Source organism: Emydura macquarii, unplaced genomic scaffold (assembly GCF_026122565.2).
Source record: "Emydura macquarii macquarii isolate MOO-44397 ecotype Brisbane River unplaced genomic scaffold, CSIRO-AGI_Emac_v2 contig_318, whole genome shotgun sequence".
Lineage (NCBI taxonomy): Eukaryota > Metazoa > Chordata > Testudines > Chelidae > Emydura > Emydura macquarii.
This window is the reverse complement of record NW_027130455.1, coordinates 712343-737395: the sequence shown is the minus strand read 5'-3', so window position 1 is coordinate 737395 and position 25053 is coordinate 712343. Positions and strand designations below refer to the sequence as shown.

The 25053-nt window shown below is 37.5% G+C and overlaps 1 protein-coding gene across 2 annotated transcripts in view; it reads left to right on the top strand.

The window, feature by feature from the left end:
• The window catches only part of GRIA4 (glutamate ionotropic receptor AMPA type subunit 4), a 275597-nt gene extending 251528 nt beyond the window's left edge, over positions 1-24069 (top strand). The window contains exons 14-16 of one of the 2 annotated variants that reach the window (XM_067567661.1): positions 12830-12944; positions 15406-15540; positions 22967-24069. In XM_067567661.1, the coding sequence (XP_067423762.1) occupies positions 12830-12944; positions 15406-15540; positions 22967-23131 (415 nt within the window). In that variant the 3' untranslated portion in view covers positions 23132-24069. Of the gene's footprint in view, positions 1-5387; positions 5503-12829; positions 12945-15405; positions 15541-22966 lie in introns of both variants that reach the window. The other variant, XM_067567671.1, reaches the window with a different exon arrangement.
• Positions 24070-25053: the final 984 nt, after the last annotated feature.

Here is a 25053-nt window from a genome sequence, read left to right as displayed (position 1 = left end):
TTCAGACCCATTTCTAGATGAAAACAAGGAGAGTCTTGTAGCACTTTAAAGACTAACAAATTTCTGCATACATAAGCTTTCGTGGGCTGCAACCCACTGACGAAGCTTAAGCCTGAAGAAATTTGTTAGTCTTTAAAGTGCTACAGGAATCTAGTTTTTGCTGTATACAAACTAACACGGCTACCCCTCTGGAACATTTCTAGGTGAGTTTTCTGTAAATTCCAAGTAAAAGTTCTTTTGTTGCATTCCCAAGTGGGCAACAGCACGAATTGGAAGGCACTTCTTTGTGCCGTTATCACAAATGGCCAGCTCCCTCAACAACGTTAGTCAACATGCTCAGTCTCTGACACTGCTACAAGAGGAGCCATCTGGCTCCCCTATCTTCTACTGTCAATGGCCTTTCTCAGTGTCTCCCATGGAGGACACAAAGTGGTTACGCTCAGGAGGCCTCAGGAAAACCACTTTGAAACACCAATATGTTTATCCTCTAATACTCTAAAATATTCTAGTATATTTAAATGGCTCTAAAATGCTGAGCTGTAAAATAATGCTATAGTTTAGCAATACTCTCATTTTATGTAGCATGCTTTTAGCAAGTCATTTTACTTCTATGTCCACTAGTTGGTCACTATTAAAGGGGAACAATATCAGGGTAAAATTCTGCCATCATTTACATCTGTTAAACCACAGGTAAGCACGGGAGATGCTCGAGTTCAAATGAGAGCAGAATTTCACCCAGATTACCTACTGCTCCTTTATTGACTGGCATGCAGTGTAAATTTCTTCTTGTTAACTAATGCCATGATTCAAAGGCCATTGCAGTCATTTAAAATCTTTCCACTGACTCTAGTGAGAATTGGACTGGACTTATATGATGATTCTTTTAACTGGGAGACAAGTTATTCCTTTCCAGACTCATATTTATTTTTTGCAAAGAAATGTGCAGTTTCATAAGCCTGGCATACAGCCTGCACTATTGTCTGCCTGTATAGTTATACTTTTTGTTAACTGTCAAATATGTACCTCCATATGGCACTAGTAAAAACGGTAAAATAATAGCCCAAATCACCTAGAAAGCTTTTTGAAAGTTATTACTGAACAACTGATCTTTAAAAAATGTGGCAGTAAGTAGAGATTGAAGCTGTGCTTGTTATGATTACTGCACTCTTCCTGCACGAGGATACATGTAATGGTTTTAACCAGGATTCCCATGCTGTAACTCTATACCCTGTGTGTACCACTGCTTTAACAGTACCCAAGATCCATACATAGAAAACATTGTACATGCACTCAAAAAATAATGAACTGAGCGGTAGATTGGAAACAGTTGCAATATTAAAGGAGGAAGATTTGGCTAAACTGATTTGACCATTATGTCCAAAGAGTCTCTTTTCCCTTTATTAATAAAATACTTATGAAGATTTTCATAATGATACAAAGTAATAGTAAGTATTATGGGCCAAATCACAAAGTATTTATTCCATTTTTGCTATTTAATCCTTACTCATACAAAACTCTCATTGTCTTCTTTGGAGTTTTCAATGGAAGTTTTGCCTGAGTGAGGATTTTAGGATTTGTCCCTATTTTGGATAGCAATTTTTTGCCACTCATACTCATGTTTTGTGGAACTTCTCCCGTGAAAGACTAAAGAACTACTTAGCATGAGTAAGAGTGATGGAATCTAGCCCTAAAGGCTCAAATATATTTTCAATTCAAAGTAATCATCATCAAACCTGGTAAGAGATTTCTGCTTCACAATGACATTTCTGCACCAGATACTGCAGTCTGAGCATAGAATCTCTCTGTGTATTTCAATGGGAAGAGGGCAGCAGTTTATTTACACATTTGGAGTTGTACCCTGATAACAAAGCAACAGAAAAAGCAGTGTGAAACTAACCTGTTTTTACATGGCCTACTAGATGTAATGAGGAATACAATGTGTTAAAATTAGAAACAATAGAGCTTAATTTCAGAACAATGATTGCAGTTTAAATTCTCATTTACTTTTCCATCCTTTTTATTTCCATTTTTCTATGTGCTGTGAAACTGTCTATGGATATGGCTAATAACCCTGCTAAATAACCCTCTCATGAATGGGTGGAATTTTTATAGTGGGGGAGGGTGGAGGGGTATTTGTTTTGTTTTTTTTAGGATGTCTATCAACCAGCTGCAGCTACTCAAAAATTGTGGAAATTTTTTCCTCACTAATCTTTAATATTTTTAATGATAAATTAGAATATTTGGCAAATGAAAATAATTTCCCCCTTCAAGATGGAAGTTAAAAAAGAGGTTTTATTTTTCAGCATCTTTCAAAAAAAAAAAAAAAAAACACCCCACAACTTGTCTAGTTTCTTTATATATAGATTATAACAGTGACCTTTTGAATAGCAAGATGAAAAATCTAAGTGATATGAACATTAACCTGAAAAATCTTCTGAAACTTCTCAATATTTACAGTATTAAGGGCAAAATCCTGAAGTTATTAAATTTTTTCTCTGTTCTTAGGCAAAATTTTCACTGAAGTTAATGAGAAATCTTTGCTTCAATAAGGACTGAATAAAAACCGAGTAAGGACTTCAAGATTTAGAGCTCTTTCCAGTCAGAACTAGAGTCAATGGAAAATTTCCATCTACTTGAACAGGCATGGTTGAGTTCTTAGCCCAGAGATAATACTGAGGACGTGTAATGTGGTTTATGTGAAAGTTCATAAAGGTACTTTTAGAAGCTACAAAATAGCAGCTAAACTATTATGTTTATTATGATGCCCAGTAAATCTCATTTAAATAATATGCAGTTTATCTGTATTTAGGCCTTGAGTCAGCAATGCACTTAAGCACAGGCCTAATGCTAAGCATACAAGCAGCTCCATTGAAGTCACAGGCTCAAAGTGAGGCACTTGTTTTAGGGCATTGCTGACCCAGCACTTTAATTATGTCTATTCCTTGAGATGCAGCTCATTTCCAAAATATAGTATCACTACCACATCTGTTTAATATGGACCAGGTTCTGCAGCCCTTGCATTCAGTAGCCCTGTCATTGGCACTGCTCTGGTAGGTGCTGACCAACATGACCGAGGACTGCAGACTCCGGCACAATGTTAGACCTTGTTCCTGCTGCCATTGAAATGAGTGGTTATTTTACCATTGACTTCAATGGCAGCAGGCTCGAGCTTATATGTTAAACTTTTTCAAAATAGGCAGTGTGGTTCTGAATCAAAGAAACAAGGCTGCTGGGTTCATCTTCCATCATGGCCCCAAACCTGCAGTTCTCACTCAGGTGAAATGCCCATTCAAGTTAATGGGAACTTTGGCAATTTTATGAATGTAGTGAGCAGTCTAAAGGCATAGGCTTTATATCTAAAAGCTTAATTAGAAACGCATAGTAAATATCTCTGGTTCAGAAGCAATTGCTTCCAGGAACAAAAAGGATAAATGAACAATTTCAATCCAATTTTGCTATTTCTCCTCTCCCTGTAGATCATGAACCATAATTAGAGTACTTATATAAAATTACATTTGTCAGACTGGCTGCTAAATTCCCCTTAAGGCTTTATCCACAAAGAGAAGTCTGTTATCACTCCCAGTACAGCTTATATTTCTCCCTTTTCAGTTTCAGGGGCAGGCAAGCAATTACTTTATCTGTATTGACAATCTAATATAAATTTAACTACAACGAAAATAGGATCAGGTCTCTTCTGTTTAAAAATAGTTTCCAAAATTTCATAATTAGCCAGCAAAGATCTGTCTAGTTTCCAAAAGGAGTTCATATGAAAAGTCATTTCCAGGCAATAAAGGACAAAGGAGACGTTCTAAAATAGGAATTTATCCTATAAATAGGAATATCGCTGTCCCTGTGTGAGGTGGAAAACACCAAGAGTGTGCACTCACTGTGTTTCTGATCTGTCCCTTTAGCTGGGGAGCACAGGTGCCTCTTTCCTGCTGAGCAGAGAGTTCTCCTTCAGACCTAGAGGGGATCCCCCTACGAGCCATGGAATCATAGTCATCTCTTTGGAGATCCTGTCCATCTTCACCCCTCCTGACATCTCCTATGATTCTTGGCAGCAGGAGTCCTATAGGAGCCCTGTTGCCAAAGAATCTCCCACTCGCTGCTTCTCCTAGACCTTTTTCAATGGGTTCCATATCACTGGGAGGGACAGCAGGTAAGTCAAAGGTGGACAGTATCCCCACTGAAGGCCTTCAGAGTTAGTGATAGGAGGATGCCATGGACTGAGGAAGTCCCCTTCCAGTCCCTGCCCAGCCTCCACAAAGGGATTTCAACAGGGTCAAGTGATGGGAGGGGGAAGTGGTGCTTCCTCAGTTTCACCATCTGTATGTACACGGGGGATAATAACCCTTACCTTTCTTCCATGAGTGCTGTGAGGATTTATAATCCAGAGGTAGATTCCTGCTAACCCTTTCACAGGTGCTAAGGGAAGATGTGTCCCCTAGTCACCCTGTGCTTTCCATATACAAACACCTTAAGCTGTCCATGTAAGGATTGGCCAGAATTGCAGATCCTGTGCTCATGACATCACAGATCCTGCCCCCATGGAAATGAATGGTGCCCCAAGACTAAATGGAGTCATGGCTGCCTGCCCTCACAGCAGACCTGGTTGCATGCCTAGGGCGACATATACTGTACATCTTAAAGGGAGGTAACACCTAGGGAACCTGTCATGTAGAGTGTAAACATGTGAGGCATTACATTAATAAGTGTTATTAATAATATGTATGATTAAATATTGATTTAGGTGTCTAGCTTTAGGCCTTGTGACAAACGTAAATTCATAATTTAAACTATAATTAAGTGATCATTAACAAAGATATGAGGCAGTACATCCTAAACAGCTGTTAAGCCTCCAGAAAGGTGGTGACGGTAGGATAAATGCCTTGATTGATTTAATAATCAACCAGTTTTTAAAGAACATAGTGACTGTAGTCCTTAGTTTAACGTTGGAGTTAGATTTAGAACCTTTATTTATAGCACTAACAATAACACTTCCTATCTACTAAAACTAGAAGAAAATTATCTAGGCCAATATTCAGCTGTTTCTGTAAAGCCAGAACAGACTCAAGATAACCAGAAATATTAATCCATCTGACTTTTATCATTATTTTGCAAAAATGCTCACATAACTGTTGTGGTTGGTTCATAGAATTTTATTTGCTAAAAGCTGAGTCATTTAAAAAAAAGTCTGTTGTACTGAAAATAGTTTTTTCACCTCTGAAAGTAAGCAAAATTACTTATACTGTCAAGGGGGTTGTCCTATGGAAATGAGAGGTTTATTTAGTGTGTGGATCAAGCTTATAAAACAGCTTAAGTCCTCATTCCTTCTAACATCTTAACAGCTGTGCAGTTTCTTACAAAATATGTTTTATCGTTTCAAGAAATGCTGTTAACCTCGCAGTTTTAAAACTGAATGAACAAGGCCTCTTGGACAAATTGAAAAACAAATGGTGGTACGACAAAGGAGAATGTGGCAGCGGGGGAGGTGACTCCAAGGTTAGCCTCAATGTCACCAAAGCGGGTAAACAGTATGTAAAGTAATTGGTGCATCTGCTGGGGCTTTACCTGCAACCAAACTTCAGTACTGCTAGTAACTGAGATCAAATTCCAGATGTATGCAATTACTGTCAAAGCAAAAATATTTGCATTCGTTGCAAGTGTCCCAAATGGAACTTGCTAACAAACCAGTTCACGCTATGAATTCTATTACCAATTCTCTAAAACCTCCTTCTTTCAAGAATAGATGACATGGGCCCTACACACAAAGGATGCAAGAGCAGAGCCATCTGAAACCTAGATCTAGAGAACAAGCAGCACAAGACCCAGACATGAATATGATCAGAATATGATGACATGAATGATGACATGAATATGATCAGATTCATTTTCTGGACTGCATTGCCCCAATGTATTTTTCCCTTAATATTAGAGGAAGGTGGAACAGCTCAGCTCTGCTTCCTCATAGCAGTGGCTCATTAGATGTACAGGCTCAGGAATTTGCTATTACACAAATTTCAATTTTCAGCTAAGTATCCAACATACTGATGCAATTTCCAGTTAAAATATAACACATTGAAATCACACATCCTTAGCTGGAAGCTGAAATTCATGTGTATTTCCTAAGGAAAAAAATAAGCGGAATTTGCAAATTTCCTCCTCTAACTCATCCTTCACCATATCAACAGCTCTGAATTTTAGGCCAAGGGACTAATGCCCTGGATAAAGTTAACCTACTTTTCTTTCATTTAATCTAAACAGAGTCTTTCAAATGGCCAGTCACATAACTTGTTTTGCCTTCTCGCATCAGCATCCATTAAGCAAACTATTGTGTGCTGAAATGGCATGAGGGAAAATTAAGACATTTAAAATAGCCCTCAATTTGCCAGTCAACACTCTTCAATATATATTTGTGTGCATGTGCGTGTATGGTATATAGAGAGAATACTACATGGGTAACTGTGAAGATACAAGGCTATATACATTGAGGGGTTCTGGTGATGTTGAGGAAACCATGTGATGTAAGCTTGACTGATTTGTTATACACCAGCATCCCAAAATGTTGAATTAGCCTTCTTTACAGTTTCTTACATTGTATTTTTTCTCCTCCCCTTCCTCAGCCCTCCTTTCCTGGCACTCTGCCCTTGCCACAGGGACCACGCCTTGTGCTACTCTATACTCACCCAGATCTGTTGTCCTAGTCCTCTGTGCTTTGCCTTCTATCCTGCTGCCCTAGCTAGTCTTTCCCCTCACTGCTCTGCTGGCCAGCAGTTACAATTTTAAAAGTGGTCTTTAGTTTCTCCTCCAAAGTGTATGTGGACATAAGGTTCACTAGCACTTACCTGCAACTGCAGATTTTAACTTTAACTTCTTGTAAGAAATCCTATTTGGTAAGCGTAGAATTCCCACCTTTATTTTTTTGATAATGCTCCATCCAAGTCACCACTGACCTGAAGTTTCACTAGATATGAAACTTCATAGCTGGGCTTTTAAAAAAATATTCTTATAGAAAATGTCATGGAGGTGATACTACGGTGTTGTGAAGAGACACTTTTTTTTCTATAATGTACCTGAATCACAGGTATAATCTGTTTGAAATATAAAATACAGCTACGTTTAATGTTTCAAATCAAGGTAACGTGATAACTACCTGGGAACTCTACTTTCCTTAACATCTGTTATTAACAATCCCTGGTAGATAAAGACCACCTGAAATGAGGTAGAGGTGAGCAGCCAGCAGAGGAAAAAGCAGGATGTCCTTGGATGTAACAGGGAAGATGGAGATGGGCTGGTGTAGAATGCTCAGCAGGGGAATAGGGGTAGGAAGTGACTGCATGAGGAGTGGGAGAAAAAGCGGCAGTGGGGGAGAAGACTAGGAACGCAGCCTCATGAAGTAAGGTGCGGGAACTACATGCACAGTGAGAATAGGAGGTGAGACGGGACACATTGCACAGGGGAGTGTAAAGAATGTGATACAGGGAGAATTGAGACTGCCACATCACAGTAGGAAGGATGGTGGATAAGGGAGTGTAATCAGGGATAGCCAATATTGGGGTGGTGTAACATATAAACCCTGCATAGCTGCAGCTTCTGTTTTTCAAAACTACAGGTGCCCAAACTCATGACTGGCCTGATAGAAATCTTTTATGGATATTTATCATCCACAAAATTCCTTGTTTTGAAGTAAATCTCCACATCCACTCATAACCTTATAGGGTCTGATCCATGGATGTCGGTGGGAGTCTTTTTCACTGATTTCAATGGGCTCTGGATAAGGCTCTTGTATTCTTTTGTTGGCTATCAAATGATAGAGTTAGCAGAACATCCACAATAGTGCCACATGATATTCTGCTGTACTGCTAACTGCTACAAATAGTCATTAAAATCCACAAATCAGGCCCTGAATCAGAGCCCCTTTTTGATTTGTATGAAGTTAAAGAAAATGATTGGATTGAGTCCAGTTCTAGATTACAGTATGCTACACTCTCCTCAGCAGGATTAATAACCTTTCCCCTATCCAGAAAGAAACACAGCACTGTAGGCCTAAATGGCTAAACTGTGCTGTACTCCCTGAGATTCAGCCAGCCAGCATACACAACTCTGAACCGAAAGCATTCCTTCATAGTCACACAGAGAGACACCTTTTAGTCAATGTAAAGGTGCTCAGCAACTCTCAGAAGGCGCTTAGCATCTTGTGAAACCAGGCCCTTACAACCTCTTAGATCCATTCTGTGCTCTTAAACTACAGAAAAGTATATAATACTGCTGTACTAGCCCTCACCATCTTTGTTTTAACTCCAGCCGGAAAGGAAAAGTCTCCAATAATTCAGAAATATAGTTCATTAGTGTTTTGTGGTGACCAGTTCCCGTTAAGAACATCATATCACTAATTTATAGCTCACATTGACCTGCAATGAGATTAAGGCTTTTAAGTGCTTGTCACTTTTGAAAATAGCACTTAGGCGCTTTTGAAAATAGTACTCCTAATCTTAAGCACATGATGCCACAGGTTTATATGATAACATTCAACTCATTTAAATATAGTTTTTTGCCATTTCATTTCCATTTCTTTTTACAAAAATAAGAGAAAAGGAAACATTGAGCAGTAACAACGAAACTGTCTCTCTAATTCTGTTTGCCACCCACCTGCTAACACAGTATTCCTCTTCTTTCATGTAGTAGATGGTACTGACCTTGTAACTAATTAAAGGCTTAGTCACAAGTTGATAAGGAAAGTGCTACTATTACATAGCAATTATCCCCATCTTTGAAATTTTGCCTTTGTTTTAGAACCACTCAGTGCTGTAGCTCTTATTGCGGGTGTGCCCATTAATGCTGTCTGGCATGATACTAAATTAGGATCATTTTTCACAATTAAATTATTGAAGTTTTATGCCATTATAATTTCAGTGATGTTACCAACATAAAAGTCAGGGCCTTAGCCTGCTGAAAATAGTTCCTCCCAGCGGTAAATGGGGGAGGACGGAACAGGAGATAATAACTGGAGGGGAGGTGGAAGTCGGTAAAATAAAAAATAAAGAGTGTCTTTAACTGTATATTATTCTCCCTGGCCCCTATCCCACAGTCCTTACTTGGGCAGCACTGCCATTGACTTGAAACTATGTCACTCTGACCGTTGGACTGGAGCACTGTAAAATCCTAACAGCTTTGTGATATACACTATATGCAGTGTAACTATTTACATAGTATGGGACAAATTCTGCTGTGTTCCTCCAGATTCACACTTGTGTAAATCAGAACACAATTTGCTCCTAGGACTGCATATGCAAAATTATTTTTCTTATCTTATGCTCTGATGAGTTGAGTGTAGAAAGATTTTTACTACCCCCAGTGCTAACTAATGGGCCAGATGCTCAGCTGATGTACATTGGCATAACTATATTGACTTCAATAGAGCTACGCCAGATTACACTAAGAGAAGATCTGGCCAAACATTTGTAATATAAGACTCCCTAACCATGTTTTTAAAAAATCATATTACCATTTGGCAGTATAATGTACAGTATACAGGACTAAACTTGATGGAAAATTTAATTCCAGACACTTGAGTTATTCAATTATGTTCTGTACTGCCCTACTCTAATATGCCATAATATTGACTAGATTATGCCATCCTTAAAATCAATGGAGCTACTTACCAAATATGTTTCTATTCAATGTGGGAAAGGTTGGTAGCATCTGATTGGTGGAGTTAGAGAAATCTAGGGCTTGATGGGGAGATTTTCAAAGAAACAAAGGGTTGCGACATACCCAATTCCCACGGAAAGCAAATGGGATTGGACACTTAACTCTCATTTGCACCTAACATGTTAAAAAAAACCTTTAGTCCTCATGAATTTCTATGAAGAACTAAAATATATAGTAACTATAGTCTGGTTTTGATGGAAATTTTGCAAGCCTCTGAAGTTCCATTGAGTTGAGAATGTGTTTTTTAAACTTAGTCTTTCAGATCACTTTTAAATCTGAGTTTTTCTTTCGAACTTTAATATCTACCTATATCACTGTGGCTGATTTAAAGGTGGCACAAATTCTATTTTAAAAACAAAACATTTTTAAATTTGGCTCATAACGGCTACAGTATTTAATTGTCCGCCTTAGGAAAGGCTTAAGCTCAAGATGGTACTGTTTTACATAAAAACTAAAGGGCCAAATTCTTTTTCATCCACACACATAAAACTCCCATTGAAGCCACATGCATTGGATAGGAGTGTCTAAGCCGGCTTGCCTTAGCTGCCGCTATATTTGTAGGGCAAGTGGTTGAGCAGAAAGAGTAGAGCTGGAGAACATTGGAACATGGCCTCTGACACAGTGACTGTACTGTTATGGAGAGAATGAAGTTGTTCCTCCATCCTGGCCATTGCAACCAGCTACATATCATAGAAGGTTGGTGTTGGTTGCCTTTCAAATGTAATTTTCCCATTAGAAAGTAAATAATGAAATCAGTTGCATTTCTCAATGAAAAGAAAACCTGAAAGTTCCTGCCAAAGCATGGATGTGTATGTAGAAGATGACTATGGGAACAGAAAGGATGATACAGATAGAATTAGGGTGAGTGGGTGGGGAAAAAGAAAGAAACTCAAAATGTGGCAGACTTTAGGCAGTTTATGTTCCTAAATTCTGTATGCTTGTGCTAAAATATCAAGCAAAAGAGTGGGGAAATGACTATCATCTCCCCCTACACACAGGTAGCCACTGTTCTTTGACAGTTCATATACATAAGACATTAATATCTAACTCCTAATTCTCATCTCACTTAAACCAGTTGAGTCTGGAGTAGCTCCACTAACTTCTGTAAATTGGTCTGGATTTTCAACAGAATCTGAGTGTTCCGTCTACGTATCTCCTGTGATGTGGCTGAGGACAGAAAGATTCAATACTGCCAATATATTAGTGGTGTTAGACAATGACTACCCAAACCATATTACAATGCCAATTATTTCACACCTTGTAGCAAAAGCAAACAGAGATCATTTTAAGAGGCAGCTTGCCATCATCTCAAACTGCCTTCCACTAATTTCAATTCTCTCAGCCGTGATAGTCTCTGACTTCACTTGCAACCTGCACAGCCTGCTGCCAGGAAGCCTGACAATAAAATGTAAGTTTAAATACTGAACAAGATCAAACTACATGTATTTTCTGTGGTAGTATCAGTGTATTCCATATGAATTTAGTGGGGTTGGATTTGAAAGTATTTTATTTGCTTATAGAGATCGTTATAGAGTATATGGAAATGTATTGAAGGTAGTTCATATGGATTAAAGGTCATGATCCATAGAGCTAACATCAGAATGGTGAATTATTATTTATTTTTATATCTAAATATATTTCTTCATTAGAATTCTATGAAATATAGTTAAATCAGTTATGCAAACATAATTCGAGCATAACTAAAATCCTTTTTCTTTTATAGTAATTATTTTCATAGTTTCATTCATTTCTGACATAGTTTCACTAAACTAATTAATGTTTCAGTTGTACAGTTATTGAAATTTTAAACCTTGCATTCATAAATTATCATTTTTAAAAACTATGGGTTGTACTGTGTTACATTAAATGAGTTCCATCGGAGGAATCTAGTGACATCTTAAACACACAAGCTCAATTTTTGTATTATATGACATTACCAGAATATGTCAGTGCTAGCATTTTCTGATATCTAAGAGTAGCCCATCTGTTATATGCTGTTTGAAGTTCTATGCCTCCATCTCTGGTATACACTGGTATACGCACATGCACATAAATACATATCTCTATGCAGGTCACTAAGAATTTGATAATCAATGCTTTGAGAGGGAAGGTAAATTAAAGTTCTCATAGTCAATTATTATTTCAGTTGTTTTCAAGATAAACTGAATCAGGGGCATGAAGGGTGAGCAATAATACAATACACTGGAGATTTTTAATTGAGTTCCAATAAGTTCAGTGTAAACCCACAGCAGCTCATGACTTTGATGCAAAGGATTATGTTTTATATGAAAACTAAACTTGGTTGGATTGTCTGAATCAAATAACATAACTAGGAGAGCAGGTTCCAAGCAATAATTTATTACCTCACTGGAACCCTTGTAAATACTTAATAAATAAGAGAGATTTAAATAAAACCATGATTTTATTTTCCAGGACCAACAAGTCAGTCCAAATGATATTGAATATGGAAACATGAACTAAGCCTTGAACTAAGCCTTCACATTCATTTTCCTTTAATCTGAGGTTAACAACATTAGGACCTCATCCTGTAAGTTTTCTCTGTGCAGAACTACTGCTGAAGTCAATAGGTCTTCTGCATGAAGGATGCTTATAGGATTGTGCCAATTAATACTGTAAACAAATTGCATGATTTAAAATTTCACTTATCTGTATCACTGTGAGGACAGTAAACAAAATAGCTATGGCCAAGTGGTATTATATATGTGTGTGCATGTGTATGTATATACGCACAACCTAAAATAAATTGAAAGCCAGGAACATGAATAGATTTTGAAAGTCCTACATCCAGTCTCATCCTATTGAAGACATTTTAAATCTCAGAAGAATATGTTGTTAATACCTATAAGCCAATAGTTTTGGGTTCACAGTAATTGCATACTAGTTATTTAAAAATCTTCCCCAGCAGTATGTGCCTGTTACCTAAAGCGATGGAGCAGGTCCCAGTCATATGTCTGTTTCTAAACCTGGGCCTACAGTACATGACATAGCACTCACTGTGGCCTCTGCTCTGTCACTTTGCAATGCGATTCTATGTAGTTTTACTTGAATAACATAAAATAACATATATAATGTTATTTATGTTATTTTCCACGTGAAGAACTCCTGTAAACCTTGCCGTTTTGAAACTCAGTGAGGCAGGCGTCTTAGACAAGCTGAAAAACAAATGGTGGTACGATAAAGGTGAATGTGGACCCAAGGACTCTGGAAGTAAGGTCAGTCGCTGCAGTTCGGGACCTACTGTTGTGTTCACAAAGCAGTAAAGGGAGTAATGAATAAAATGACATGGAAATAAAATAAATAGCTGTAAACACTCGTTACAAGGATCAGCTAAAGAAAATGCTTCCCAACCGCTCCCCTTAAAATAGTCATGTGCCCCACTTTAATTTAAAGAAGCACTATTATCCTTCTAGGTTTTCAAATGAGGTGGATGTAGAAAAGAAAATCATTGTTTCTTTCCTTTTGAAATGTCAATCTTATCACATCTTCCTATGTTGTAAAGTGTGATTGAAGAGCCGCAAGGTGGGTTATTTTTCCTCTCTGTGGGGAGAGCCTCTCTCCATTAACTGCTGTGCAATTCATCCCTTTCTCCATTTGTCATTCTTATTTAGGAGATGGCCTTGCTGAGTTGTTTGCTTATATTCTGGGAAGGGGAACACTCAGGCATTCAAATGAAGGGATTTTCTTTCTCCACAACAGTCTGGCCTCCTTATATAGAAGAAGGGCTCTTACCTCCCCAAGCAAAAGGGGTGGAGCTAACATGAATTCTGGGGTGAAAGGGCATCAACTGCTGGTATTCTTCCTATAACTCCCAGTATTTCATCTCTGAGTTTCACTCCCAAGTATTGCCTTACCTCACTGCAAGCCCAAACATTAATCTTTCCTAAGAGTCTTAGAGAATATCCTTCTCTTCCACATTCCCTGAGAAGAAGGATTTCAGAAACAGATACTCTTCTGCCCACTTCAAAGCCCTCTCATTTAATGCATGCCATGCATTCCCTTAGCACTCTGGGTATCTCAGCAATTTCCTTTAGACTCCTCTTTCTATGTCCCAACCATTGCCCAGAGCCTCAAGAGGAATATATGAAAGGCTGGTTGCTGCTTAGTAGCACTAAGAGTGACCCCTAATGGTCAGATGGAAAAATTAAAGTAGAAATGAGTTTGCCCCCTTTTTTCGTAGTGAAATGGCCAGTGAAATTTGAGGAGGGAGTTTAAACCTACTAAGAGCAATGCTGCCCCTGCTAAGGCAGAAATGTTGCTATTGTTTTCACTGTAAGTGACAAGCTAGGAGGATTTCACCTAGCACTTACTTTAGGCCACCATTTTGCCTTCTCCTTGTCCACAAGTGTCATTACAACAACTGACCTCACAACAGAGAAGAATGGGCATTGCATCCAAGACCATGAGCCTACACTAAACCAGCTAACGGGATAGAAATGGTGCAGAACATCTCTAGGCTACAAGCCTATACCAGCAGCTAACCACAATCTAGATTCATGTCTAAGTCTCCTGTGCATCAACATTAATGTGATCTACTTCCCAAGGCATTAAGCCCACATCAAATAGTGCATCTTTAAATTAAACATTTCTGCAAGTAGTATTTATGTTCATCATGAATTAAATTTCCATGCAGTTTACAAGAAGTTAACTACCGTCCATACTTTAGCTTATAAAACAGAATTTTATACATATCTTACTGCAAGCAATATAGTACATAAAAGTCCAGTTCTAAATAAATTCCTAATCCAGAGAATTATGCTGAATAATTATGCCCATCATTTTCAAACCCTAAAATACCAGACTCATTCAAATTTTTGTACAAACCAGACTGAAACATACAATAGATATTTGCTGTAGTAAACCCATTAAGGGGAACATATATAAAATAATAGCTGCTTAAAAATATTTCACTAAAAGAGATTACTATGGTTTTCTAAATGATTCTAAATACTTAGAACTAACTTCTAGTCGTAAATTGATTGATCTTTAAATCATTTTATTAATAGAATTTTTTTATGTAACAAAGCCCAATACCCCATTACCATAGCACCGAAAGATATAAAATAAAGTAAAAATAAATAAATAAATAAATAAACAGCAGTGACCAAGGTAGTATGGGATGTATTTTATGTTAATGAAAATGTGTTTTTGCTTTAATTACGAAAGACAACTTAAGTGTCACATACTTTAAGGACTTTATTTAATTAGCTGAAAGCCAGGCTGGCTGCATCTTTATATCAATGTATATCAAAAGTGAACACTATGTGTTAATAAAATTATGCAGAGTCCCATCTGATATAAATGGATTTTTGGGTTAGAAAGCTATTAAACAACCCTCAAATAAATCTATCTTCATATCTCTTTTAAAGTTTTCATTAAATAGAGGTAGATATATCATTGTATACAGTTACCATTCCACAGCTGTTAGCCAGTGACTGATCACATCCCAAAGTATTGGTAACACACATGTAATGATTTCCATGTTTGTCAGGAAGAACAGGCATTCGATATATATTTTATAAATTCAGATAGGCCGATTTTTGTGAAGAAATGTGTAAATGCCATTTAATTTCAGTTAAACCTTTTTTATATGTATGTTTGCAGTGTATAATGTGTCGCTTTTGATCTCCAGGTGTCTGACATCGGTGGTTAACTGTACTGATTCTGTTTCCTCAGGACAAGACGAGTGCCTTGAGTCTCAGCAACGTTGCTGGCGTCTTTTACATTCTGGTTGGAGGCTTGGGCTTGGCAATGCTGGTGGCTTTGATAGAGTTCTGTTACAAGTCCAGGGCAGAGGCGAAGCGAATGAAGGTGGCAAAGAGTGCACAGACTTTTAATCCAACTTCCTCGCAGAATACCCAGAATTTAGCAACATATAGAGAAGGTTACAACGTATATGGAACCGAAAGTGTTAAAATTTAGGGGTAGGACTTAGGGCCTACTACAGCGAGTGGGTGATGCATCCTGTAATGCAGTGTCGTGACCTGTCTGTCCAGTGGTGGTAATGCTTGCTTCTCAACAGAGCTTTCTATTTTGGAAAACTTCAGTGCAAAGTGGTTCCGTTTTTTGGCTGCAGATGTACAGTATACTACTCGATGTTGCTAATAGACATCTGCATTGCAAAGGCTTTTTTAATATGTGAAGAATATCTTCTTTTTAAAAAAAAAAAAAAACAGTTTGGTTTTACTGAATCAGCTGGGAAATTACAGCTATTTGAAAATTTAGATACTAAAGCAAAAATAGAGTCTTTCTGTAGAGTGAGCCGCAGATAACTGGCTGGCTTATTTTTCTGAGGGCTTTTACTATTATTTAATTATTAATTATTAGCCCATTTATAGCTTTTTATAGGGATTATAATCAAGATTTGGGGTAGACAGCACCTTAGTGAGTCATAGTCAAAGCTTTAGGGCAGTGGTTCTCAACCTATTTACCATTGTGGGCCACATATGCAGCTCTATATGTGTTATGTGGGCTGCATCCACACAATACATATACTGCCTGTATGGCCCTGAGGATGTCACATGAGCCGCAGTTGTGTGCTGCTTGGGCCGCAAGCAGCCCGTGGACCTCGGGTTGAGAATGAGTGCTTTAGGGAGATCAAGCAGTGTGGTATGATTCTAAAAATTATTCATCTTTTTTCCCCACTCTCCACCCCTCTCCTTGATGAATGGAATTAGAGTTTTATGCTATTTGAACATGGCATTTGTTTAGCAAGTCCTGCCTTGAGCCATCCCTTGTCCCACTGCAATAACCACAAATAATGCCAACACGGTTAATGGAGTTTAAAGATTCACATCAGTTTTCAGCAAACAAAAATTGCCCCTTTATCATGCTGAGGAGTAATATGTTTTAGATGTAAATGTAGTGATTTCAGTGACTGAAATGTTAATGATGTTTAGCCTATTATGACATAGCACCATGAAATAGGTGTGCGTGCGTGTTTTACTAATATAGTGAAAGAGCTGGTCTCTGCAGTGTGAACCTTGCTAACTGCTCCTGAGATCAGCACTAAAACATTTTTAAATGGCACATAACTACAAATGGAACTCTATTATTATTATTATGATCATGAAGATGATGATGATTATTAATTTATTATTATTATATAGTGCCCAAGGTATACTAGATGCTTTATAAATTAATATGCATGTAGGATTCCTGCCTCCTAATCCTTACAATCTAGAACTCTCATTCCCATTCCGTTAGCAAACCAGATGATTCCACTTTTGACAAAATGTTCTAAGCTAGATTCTTCTGGAATCATAGAACCATGATAAGTATGGAACTTAAGTTAAGGGATGTGAGAAGTAGATTTGGAATTGAAATTTTATTTTGCCACCTAAAAAGATTTAAAAGTAAGAATTATAGATACAATTATTATTATTTTTATTTATTATTTATATAGCGCTGGAGCGCACGGCACTGTACAATAGGTGAAGTGTGCCAAACAAATAACAGTTCCCTGTCCCGAGGAGCTTACAGTCTAAAGGCACAGCCGGTACAATACAGAACCATACAATACAGAACAAACACAGAATGAGCAGAGAATGGTCTATGGTCATTATAGCTGGAACGCTTCAAGGAATAGGTGGGTTCTCAGGGGTGTTTTGAAGAAGGTGAGGGAGGGGGCTTGTTATACATTGATTGGGAAGCTATTCCAAGCATACGATTTGTTTGTAGATACCTTTTGTGCTCCCACTGATTGTTATCCAACATACAAGCCGACATTTCCTGGCTATATTTTAATCATAACAGGAGCCTAATGTCCCAGTGATACAAAAGTGATTTGTGCACCTAACTCTCATTAGTGAGAGTCATTTGCATAAATCCACAAACACAGAAAGGAGTTCAAACCCTTAATACAAACCTGAATATTAATAACAATCTAGCCTAGATTTGACTGTCCAGGTTACTTCAATGTGGCAAAACCATTGTGCCCAACATGAACAGCTGCTGCTAGATCAGAAGGATAAATAGTAGTTGCCAAGGTGATCCCAACTGTTTAGGGTAATGTTCATTAACCCTATGACACCAGCAGTTAGGATTTCCAGATGTCAACATCAAACACTGTATAAGGCTCACTGCCATCTCTCAGAACCAAAGCTCTAAAAAAAATCATGTTGTGAATGTCATTAGACATAATGCACATGAAAACCTTTTTACCCCTGCAATTCCCTAGTGGTTTGTCCAACACTGAACATGTTCTCAAGCTATTACAGGGAACAAGGATGTGCATGTCAAATTGGTAAGCAAAGACAATGTACAATAATAATAATAATAATGAATAATAAATGTAATTACTAGTTTCTTTTTAAAATGGGAATAATGAAAATTAATTTCAGGGAGTTATAGGTGAAGTGACACACCATGAACTGTATTGTTGTTACTTCACACAAGAAAACATCATGAAGGAGTAATGACACCAGTACCATGTTCCTAATCAAACTCACAAAGCAGGATGCACCCAAAATGTAGTCTTAAAAAATCCCAGCTCCACCCAAATACTGACTTGGCCCAAGTCACTTAACGTGTGAAATATGACAGCATAATGCAACAAGCAATATGACTATACCACTGGTAGGATTTATTTAAATCCCAGTTTTTCTCTTTTTTTTCCTAAGCAAACAAAGCTAGAATTAGAACTCGTCAAACTGTTTTGAAAGAAATTTTTTCTTAGTCAAAAATGGTCTTTTTCAAAAATGTAAAGTTCACAATTTCTTTTCCAATCTTTTTTGATTTTTGAGAATTTTTTTGCAACATTTGCATCCAATTTTGTTGAAAGTGTTATTGAAGCAATATCATTTCTTCTCATTTACTGAAAACTTGGGTTTCCATAAATGTATTTTGCTCACCTTTTTGATAATGATTTCAATAATGTGCAGCTATTTTATAGACTTTTTAATTATTCCAAAAAATGAAAAATTGGTTCTTTTGAACCATATGAAAAACACCCACATAATTTCAATTTTTTTCATGATTTTCTTTAAACCAGCTCATTCTACTCAGGATATTTAATCTGATACTTGCCCAAAAACTGGTGAATATGTAGTTTAAACATTTCTCAAACAGAATATGTTTATACCTCGAATACCACTGAGGCAAGTTGAGAGCAATGAACTCTTTTGTAAAAAATGATTATTCCATCACAAAACTACACATTTCTAATGAGAAAGTCTGTTAAGTGTTAGAAGCCTAGAGCCTATGACTATGATTACACACATTTCTACCGCTCACATTGGCTCCCAGAGAGAGCAGTGGTACACATGTTCACTATTCATTTCAGAACCTCAGCTGTGCTCATTTAACCAAAAGTAATTAGATCACATTAGTACTATGGTCTGCCAATGGATTTTTAAAAAAATGAAAACCTCCATGGAAGTTATATAAGGTAAATGCCTGCATGAAAAAAAAAAAAGGCATTTCTGTTTTTAAACTGATGTAAAATACCTAAGTTGTGACAGTTCTAAAATATGCATTAAAAGGGTGTGGGGGGGGGGTCATAATGGACGATCTTACACATCCTTCACTGTGTGACAGTGAGTCTCAATATGTAGGGCTAGATTGTGTCTCTAGGACACAGCCATTGGTAAGAGGTGATGTGTTGCTGTGTCACCGCAGGGGCAGCAAAAGGAGGGAACTGTGGTTCAGGGACCCGCAATTCCCTTACTCCTCCAAAGTTGCTCCCACAGGCAGTAATTTTCTACTGTCCTATACCAGCACCAAACTGCCACCCCTGGTACACCAGCTCACCTGCACTGGTGGATATACTGGAGGTGGGATGGAACTAAGGCTCCACCTTCCCTACCCCAAGCTACACAAGAGACCAGGCACACAGAGTCCCTTACCCTTCTACACCTGGGGCCCAGGTAACCTAGTTGTCCTTGTAAGGGAAAAATAGGGGTGGGGGAACTCTTCCTTTCCATAACTCCCCTATATGGGCATTAAGTCACATGAAAATCCAGCCCCCTAGAATTTACATTTTTACACTCTTTGGTGTTTATTGGCATCTTATGTACTTATTTTCATTTTCTAATTCCTGGATGCTGGGAGTATGATAATACAAATAACTCCCTAATGCCAAGGATTAATGACACTAGGAAGCTTGTGACATTGCAGGTGGAATTGGTATATCTCAAGTGCCAAATTGTTGCTCTCCAAACAGAAATTGCCGGGGTGGGCTGGGAAGGGAAGAAATATAATTTTCAGCTCTTTCTTCCCATCATCTCTTCCTTAATGGGCTATCAACCTGTGAATGTCCTGAAGAGCTGGATCATGGTTCCAGTGCCTCTCTAGCTCTCTCTCTCTCCCCAACCCCATACTTTTGGTTAATCTAATCTTTCATTATATAAGTGGCCAAATGCTACAGCATGCATAAGCAACTTTTAGCAGCATCTTTATTGCATTTGATTTTGCAGTTTACATTGTCAGTTTCATGTCCAAATTAGAAAATGGGGTGCCTAGTTTATCTTTAATACTTCTGGAAGGGAAATTCCCATATCTCCCAGTGATCAGGGCTGTGTAGGAACCTGAATCAAATAAAATATCTGCCCCGTATTAAAGGTCCAGTGCTCCAAAATGCTGAATGACCTTTACTTCCACTTAAGTCAATGTGAATAGGACACTCAGCATCTCTCAGGAGACACACAACACCTTAAAGAAAGACTTTCAGATGCATAGTATCAGGATTTAACTGCACTCTCCTTACTTACTGTTCACAGTTTTTATACTTACTACATTTGCTACAATAATTACCCAGGCTTCTTCCCTCACAGCCCAACCTCTCCTCCGCATTGATTCTGCAGTCAAGCCATGTTGTTAAATTTGTGACACAAATCAAGACAGGATTAGGCCTTCACAGTACCTGTATTTTGAATTATGATATGATTCAGAAACTGCACTAGTTTCCTTGCTCAGTGGTCTCCTCGTGGTGATGAACAAATGTCTCCTGACCATACTGATTTCATTAGCAATTTCAGCTGTTTCCCATGAGGAGTTGTTGATCCATTTTTGTTCGAGGTGTATGTGAGGTGGCTAGAAAAAACAGTGATATGAATTGGGCCACAAAGTCATTGGTACATTTAAAGTATGGTGGTGGCCCTTATGTCTTTTTTCAGCCTCTCTGCTTCCCTAGTGCATGACCATAGTAGGGTCATGGATAGGAAAACTATCAGAAGTTCATTCCAAACAAGATGGAGGTGGTGTAGGTGGATAGGGAGATATTTCTGGAAGACTTGTCAAGAATTATGCCAGCTCACTCTGTTGAGAAGTATGTACTTTCTTTGTCAAAGAGGTTTGAAATCTAGGGCTTATTTTCTCCAGCTCCAAAAATTCCAAGAATCACCAGTGACCAAAAGTGTTTTTTTCTTGCAATTGACCTAGAGAATATTTATCCCCACATTTCTCCATGCTTTTGTCACCCCCAGAATGGACTACTGTAATGTACTCTACTTTGGGACTACCTTAAAGGACCACCTAGACGCTTCCACTAGTGCAGAACACTATGAGCTAAATTATAATACCTTACACTTCCTATTTGCTTCTTGGTGCAATTCAAGTTGTTGATACTCCATAAAGCTATGTATGGGCTGGGGTCCCATGTACCTATGAGACCATTTCTCTCTGTATATACTACATCTGTCATAGACAAAGGTGTTTTTGTTAATCCCTGGATCTGAACACTGGGGAACTGGAGCCACTGTTTTTTCAGAGGCAGGTCTTGGACACTGTAACTGACTGTCCTAACTGTTTTACCACAGCCCAGGTTTTTGGTTTTGGGGGAATGGCATAAAGCTCTTCTGTTTGCTGATGTCTATTCTTGAATTAGGTTGACTATGGGGGGTGTTACATTATCTAGGGTTGTTACGGTATTTCATTGGGGATGGGCTTTTACATCTACGCTCTTGATGGTAGCGCTGTGGTAATTGTACATTTGGAGATTGTCCTTTGATGCAGCCAACTAATGGCAGTACGATGTTAAATCACACTGATATAACTGCACACAAACGCAATGGATACATGTATTTAATCTCTTTCTCTTTCTCTTTCATATACATATGTATATATATAATAACTTCACAAACACAGACTTAGGACTTCACTCCTGGCTCAGGCAGAAGGAGAAGCTGGGCTAGGAGGGACAAAGCTCATATCAGCAATAATAGCAAATAAAATGCAGGAAAATACTACAGTTCATTTCCTTATAGTATAAATCTTTTAGCCCTTTTTCCCATTGTGAGTATTTCCCTTTTGTTCCTCTAATTTTCCATATGTCTCTGATTTTATCTCTGCCCCCATACTTCATGGGCCACTTCTCATGGGCAGCTCAGATGGGGACAAATTACTATGACCTGAAACAAAATGTTTGATTAATTTCAGTAAACCAAAATGTTTCAAGTTGGGTCAACCTGATCCCACACAAAATATTTTGTTTTGACTTTCCCAAAGGAAATTTTTAAAAAATATTGGCAAAATTAAAGTTTTCCTGTGAAAAATGTTGCTCTTCTTGAAAGTGCAATTTCTGTTAAAAAAAAAAAATCAATGGAAAATTTCTGATCAGCTTTACTTATAGCCAAGTGTTTAGGAAATGAGATTTATGGAGAGCTTTCTGGGATCTGCTAACAGTAAATGCTTTTTTAAAAAACTTTATTTATTTATTTATTTATTTGGTAAATAGAAACCAAATCATACATTTCTTTAGATTTGAACAGTGGATTAAATTTTCAAAATGAGAGTTTCCAGGTTTATAAAGTAATTTATGAGCAATTTTTATGATTTATCATTTGTATTTGTTTATTTCTAATCAGAATTTAGGGCTTAAGTAATTTTATTCATGTGAATAAGTGCCTGCCAGGCCATAGCTATATAAAGCATTATTTCTCATATTGCTGCAGTATATCAGTGTAGTTTGAAGCACTTTAGATTAAGGTTTCCCTCTGTACTCATATATTGAGCAAATTGGGATTTTATACTTTGTCCATAGAGTTTGCCTGTCACAAAATTTTAACATCAGAATCTCTAGTCTGATTTTTCTTTTTCTTTTCTTTCCCCAATGTAGTTAAATGCACTATGTGTATATATATATATATATATATATATATATGTATATAAATATATATATATTAAGTTAACATGAACAAAAATGCAGATGTCTAAAATTTGATATTTTGGTGTTTGTTGTGTCCTGGCTTGTTGAGGAACAGAAATATTGTAACACTTTCTTCTTTTTCCTATATCCTAGCTGACCTTTTCTGAAGCCATAAGAAACAAAGCCAGATTATCCATCACAGGGAGTGTAGGAGAAAATGGCCGTGTATTAACTCCTGACTGCCCGAAGGCCGTGCACACTGGAACTACAATTAGACAAAGTTCAGGATTGGCTGTAATTGCATCGGACCTACCATAAAAACCAAAAAAATAATTGAGTGCCTTAATTAAACTGTGTTGGTGACTGATGGGAACACAGCACAGACTGTAACGACATGGGAGTGTCATTGATGAACTAATAATTGGGCTGAGAATGGGAAGTACGTCCAAATGCGCCAGATATCATCAGCAACAAAGTGTGCATGAGCTCAGCTCAGAAACCCAAACTCAGATTTTATATCAGGAAAATTCATAATTTAGTTTTGTTGGGGGGAGGGGGCTGGGAGGGGTATATTAACAGCAACAAATTTCTCTTGAGTGGACTTAAAACTAATAAGACTTGCCAATTAGCGCATTAAACTGTGAACAACATGCTCAGAAAGGACAACATTGTGGTCTTTATCTTGACAAAGTGGGGAAAATAGCTATAGAAGTCAATGAACATGCTAACCTGTGTCTCCAAAACATCAATATATACAATGGAAGATTATCCAGCTGTGGAAATGAATCACTAAACTGTGATAAGAAAATAATAAATATGTAAATCCTGTGAAAAAAATAAAGAAATTATTTACATTTTCTTTGAAAAAAGAGGAATATTGAAACATGCTTGCTTTTTAAATGATGTAAATTCGGTAGAGGACAACACAATTCTTTTTTCTAACCATCTTAGGGAACAATTCATTGCAATAATTGATATAAAATGCCATCACTGTAACAAAATTCAGAGACTTTTTTTTATAAAAGTTGTTGGTCATTCTCTTGTTTGCTGTTACCTTCATTCTGTTACATCATTCAGTGTTCCACAGATTTGCATCTGTCTAACTACAAGAAAAACAAAAAAATGTTTAGAGTACATCATCAGTCTGCAGTGTAGAATCAAAAGAGACTACGGGTCACTCATGTTACAAATATTATTTATAATCTTGTTCTGTGTAAGAAACTGTGGTTTTTGTACCCACCAAAAAGAATAAAACAACGAACGTTCTTATAATATTGACAGAGCTTGAGTTGTTTTCTGATCATTAGGGATGTCTGAAAAGCATAAAGAGTAACATGTGACTACATTGTGATTGATTTCTACTCTGAAATTCAGGACCATCTGAGATGCAATCTGGGTTCTTATTACTAGCATATGTGTGTGAAGTGCTTTGAGATCCTTGGATGAAAGGCACCATAAAAGTGCTAAAGTGTTGTTATTATTACTGCTCATTAGAGCTTTCATTTTTGCTATGCTAGTGGAGAGTTTCAGTGCTAGGGATTATTCTCTGGTTAATGAATACATATGAGATGCTATGGAGTCAGAAAGTTGGCAGGAGCAATCTTTGGTCAAAACTGTTAGAAATGAAACCTAGCTCCTCTCCTGCAGATTAGAACCTTAAAAATTATTTTTTATTGAAAATCCTAAATTGTATGTTCTTCAGACAATGAAAGATAAAACTACCCTCTCTGTTAATAAAACTCCTTTGAAAGCCCAGAAGGCGTCCATGCAATGAAAGCAAACTACTGGCCTGTCCATCAGACCAGATTCTTCTTTCATAGTAGTGAAAGGAGTTGATCCAATGCTGATTAAATCCAGTGGAAAGAGTCTCAGTGATTGCCTGGACATTAGATCAGTCCCTAAATCAATAGCAATTCTCCGAGAGTAATGAAGCAACAATATACCAGAGTACAATCTGTGCAAGTTACGTTGTCATCAGGTCCCCAAAGGTATGTCTGTCTGTTTTTGTTCTTTTAGTGACACCTAGTGTTTCACATATGGGTATCCAAGAATTGAGGTACAAAAAAATCAATGCACACTTTTGAAGGTTTGGCTTTAAGCTCTACTTCTGAGTTTGTCATCTTTAAGATGGAGATAATACAGGCTTCTGCTCATTTGGAACTGAATTGAGAAAACAAGAACTTTCAGTATTTTAAAAGAGCTTTCCTTGCCCTTTGAGCTGGCAGGAGACTAGGAGAACA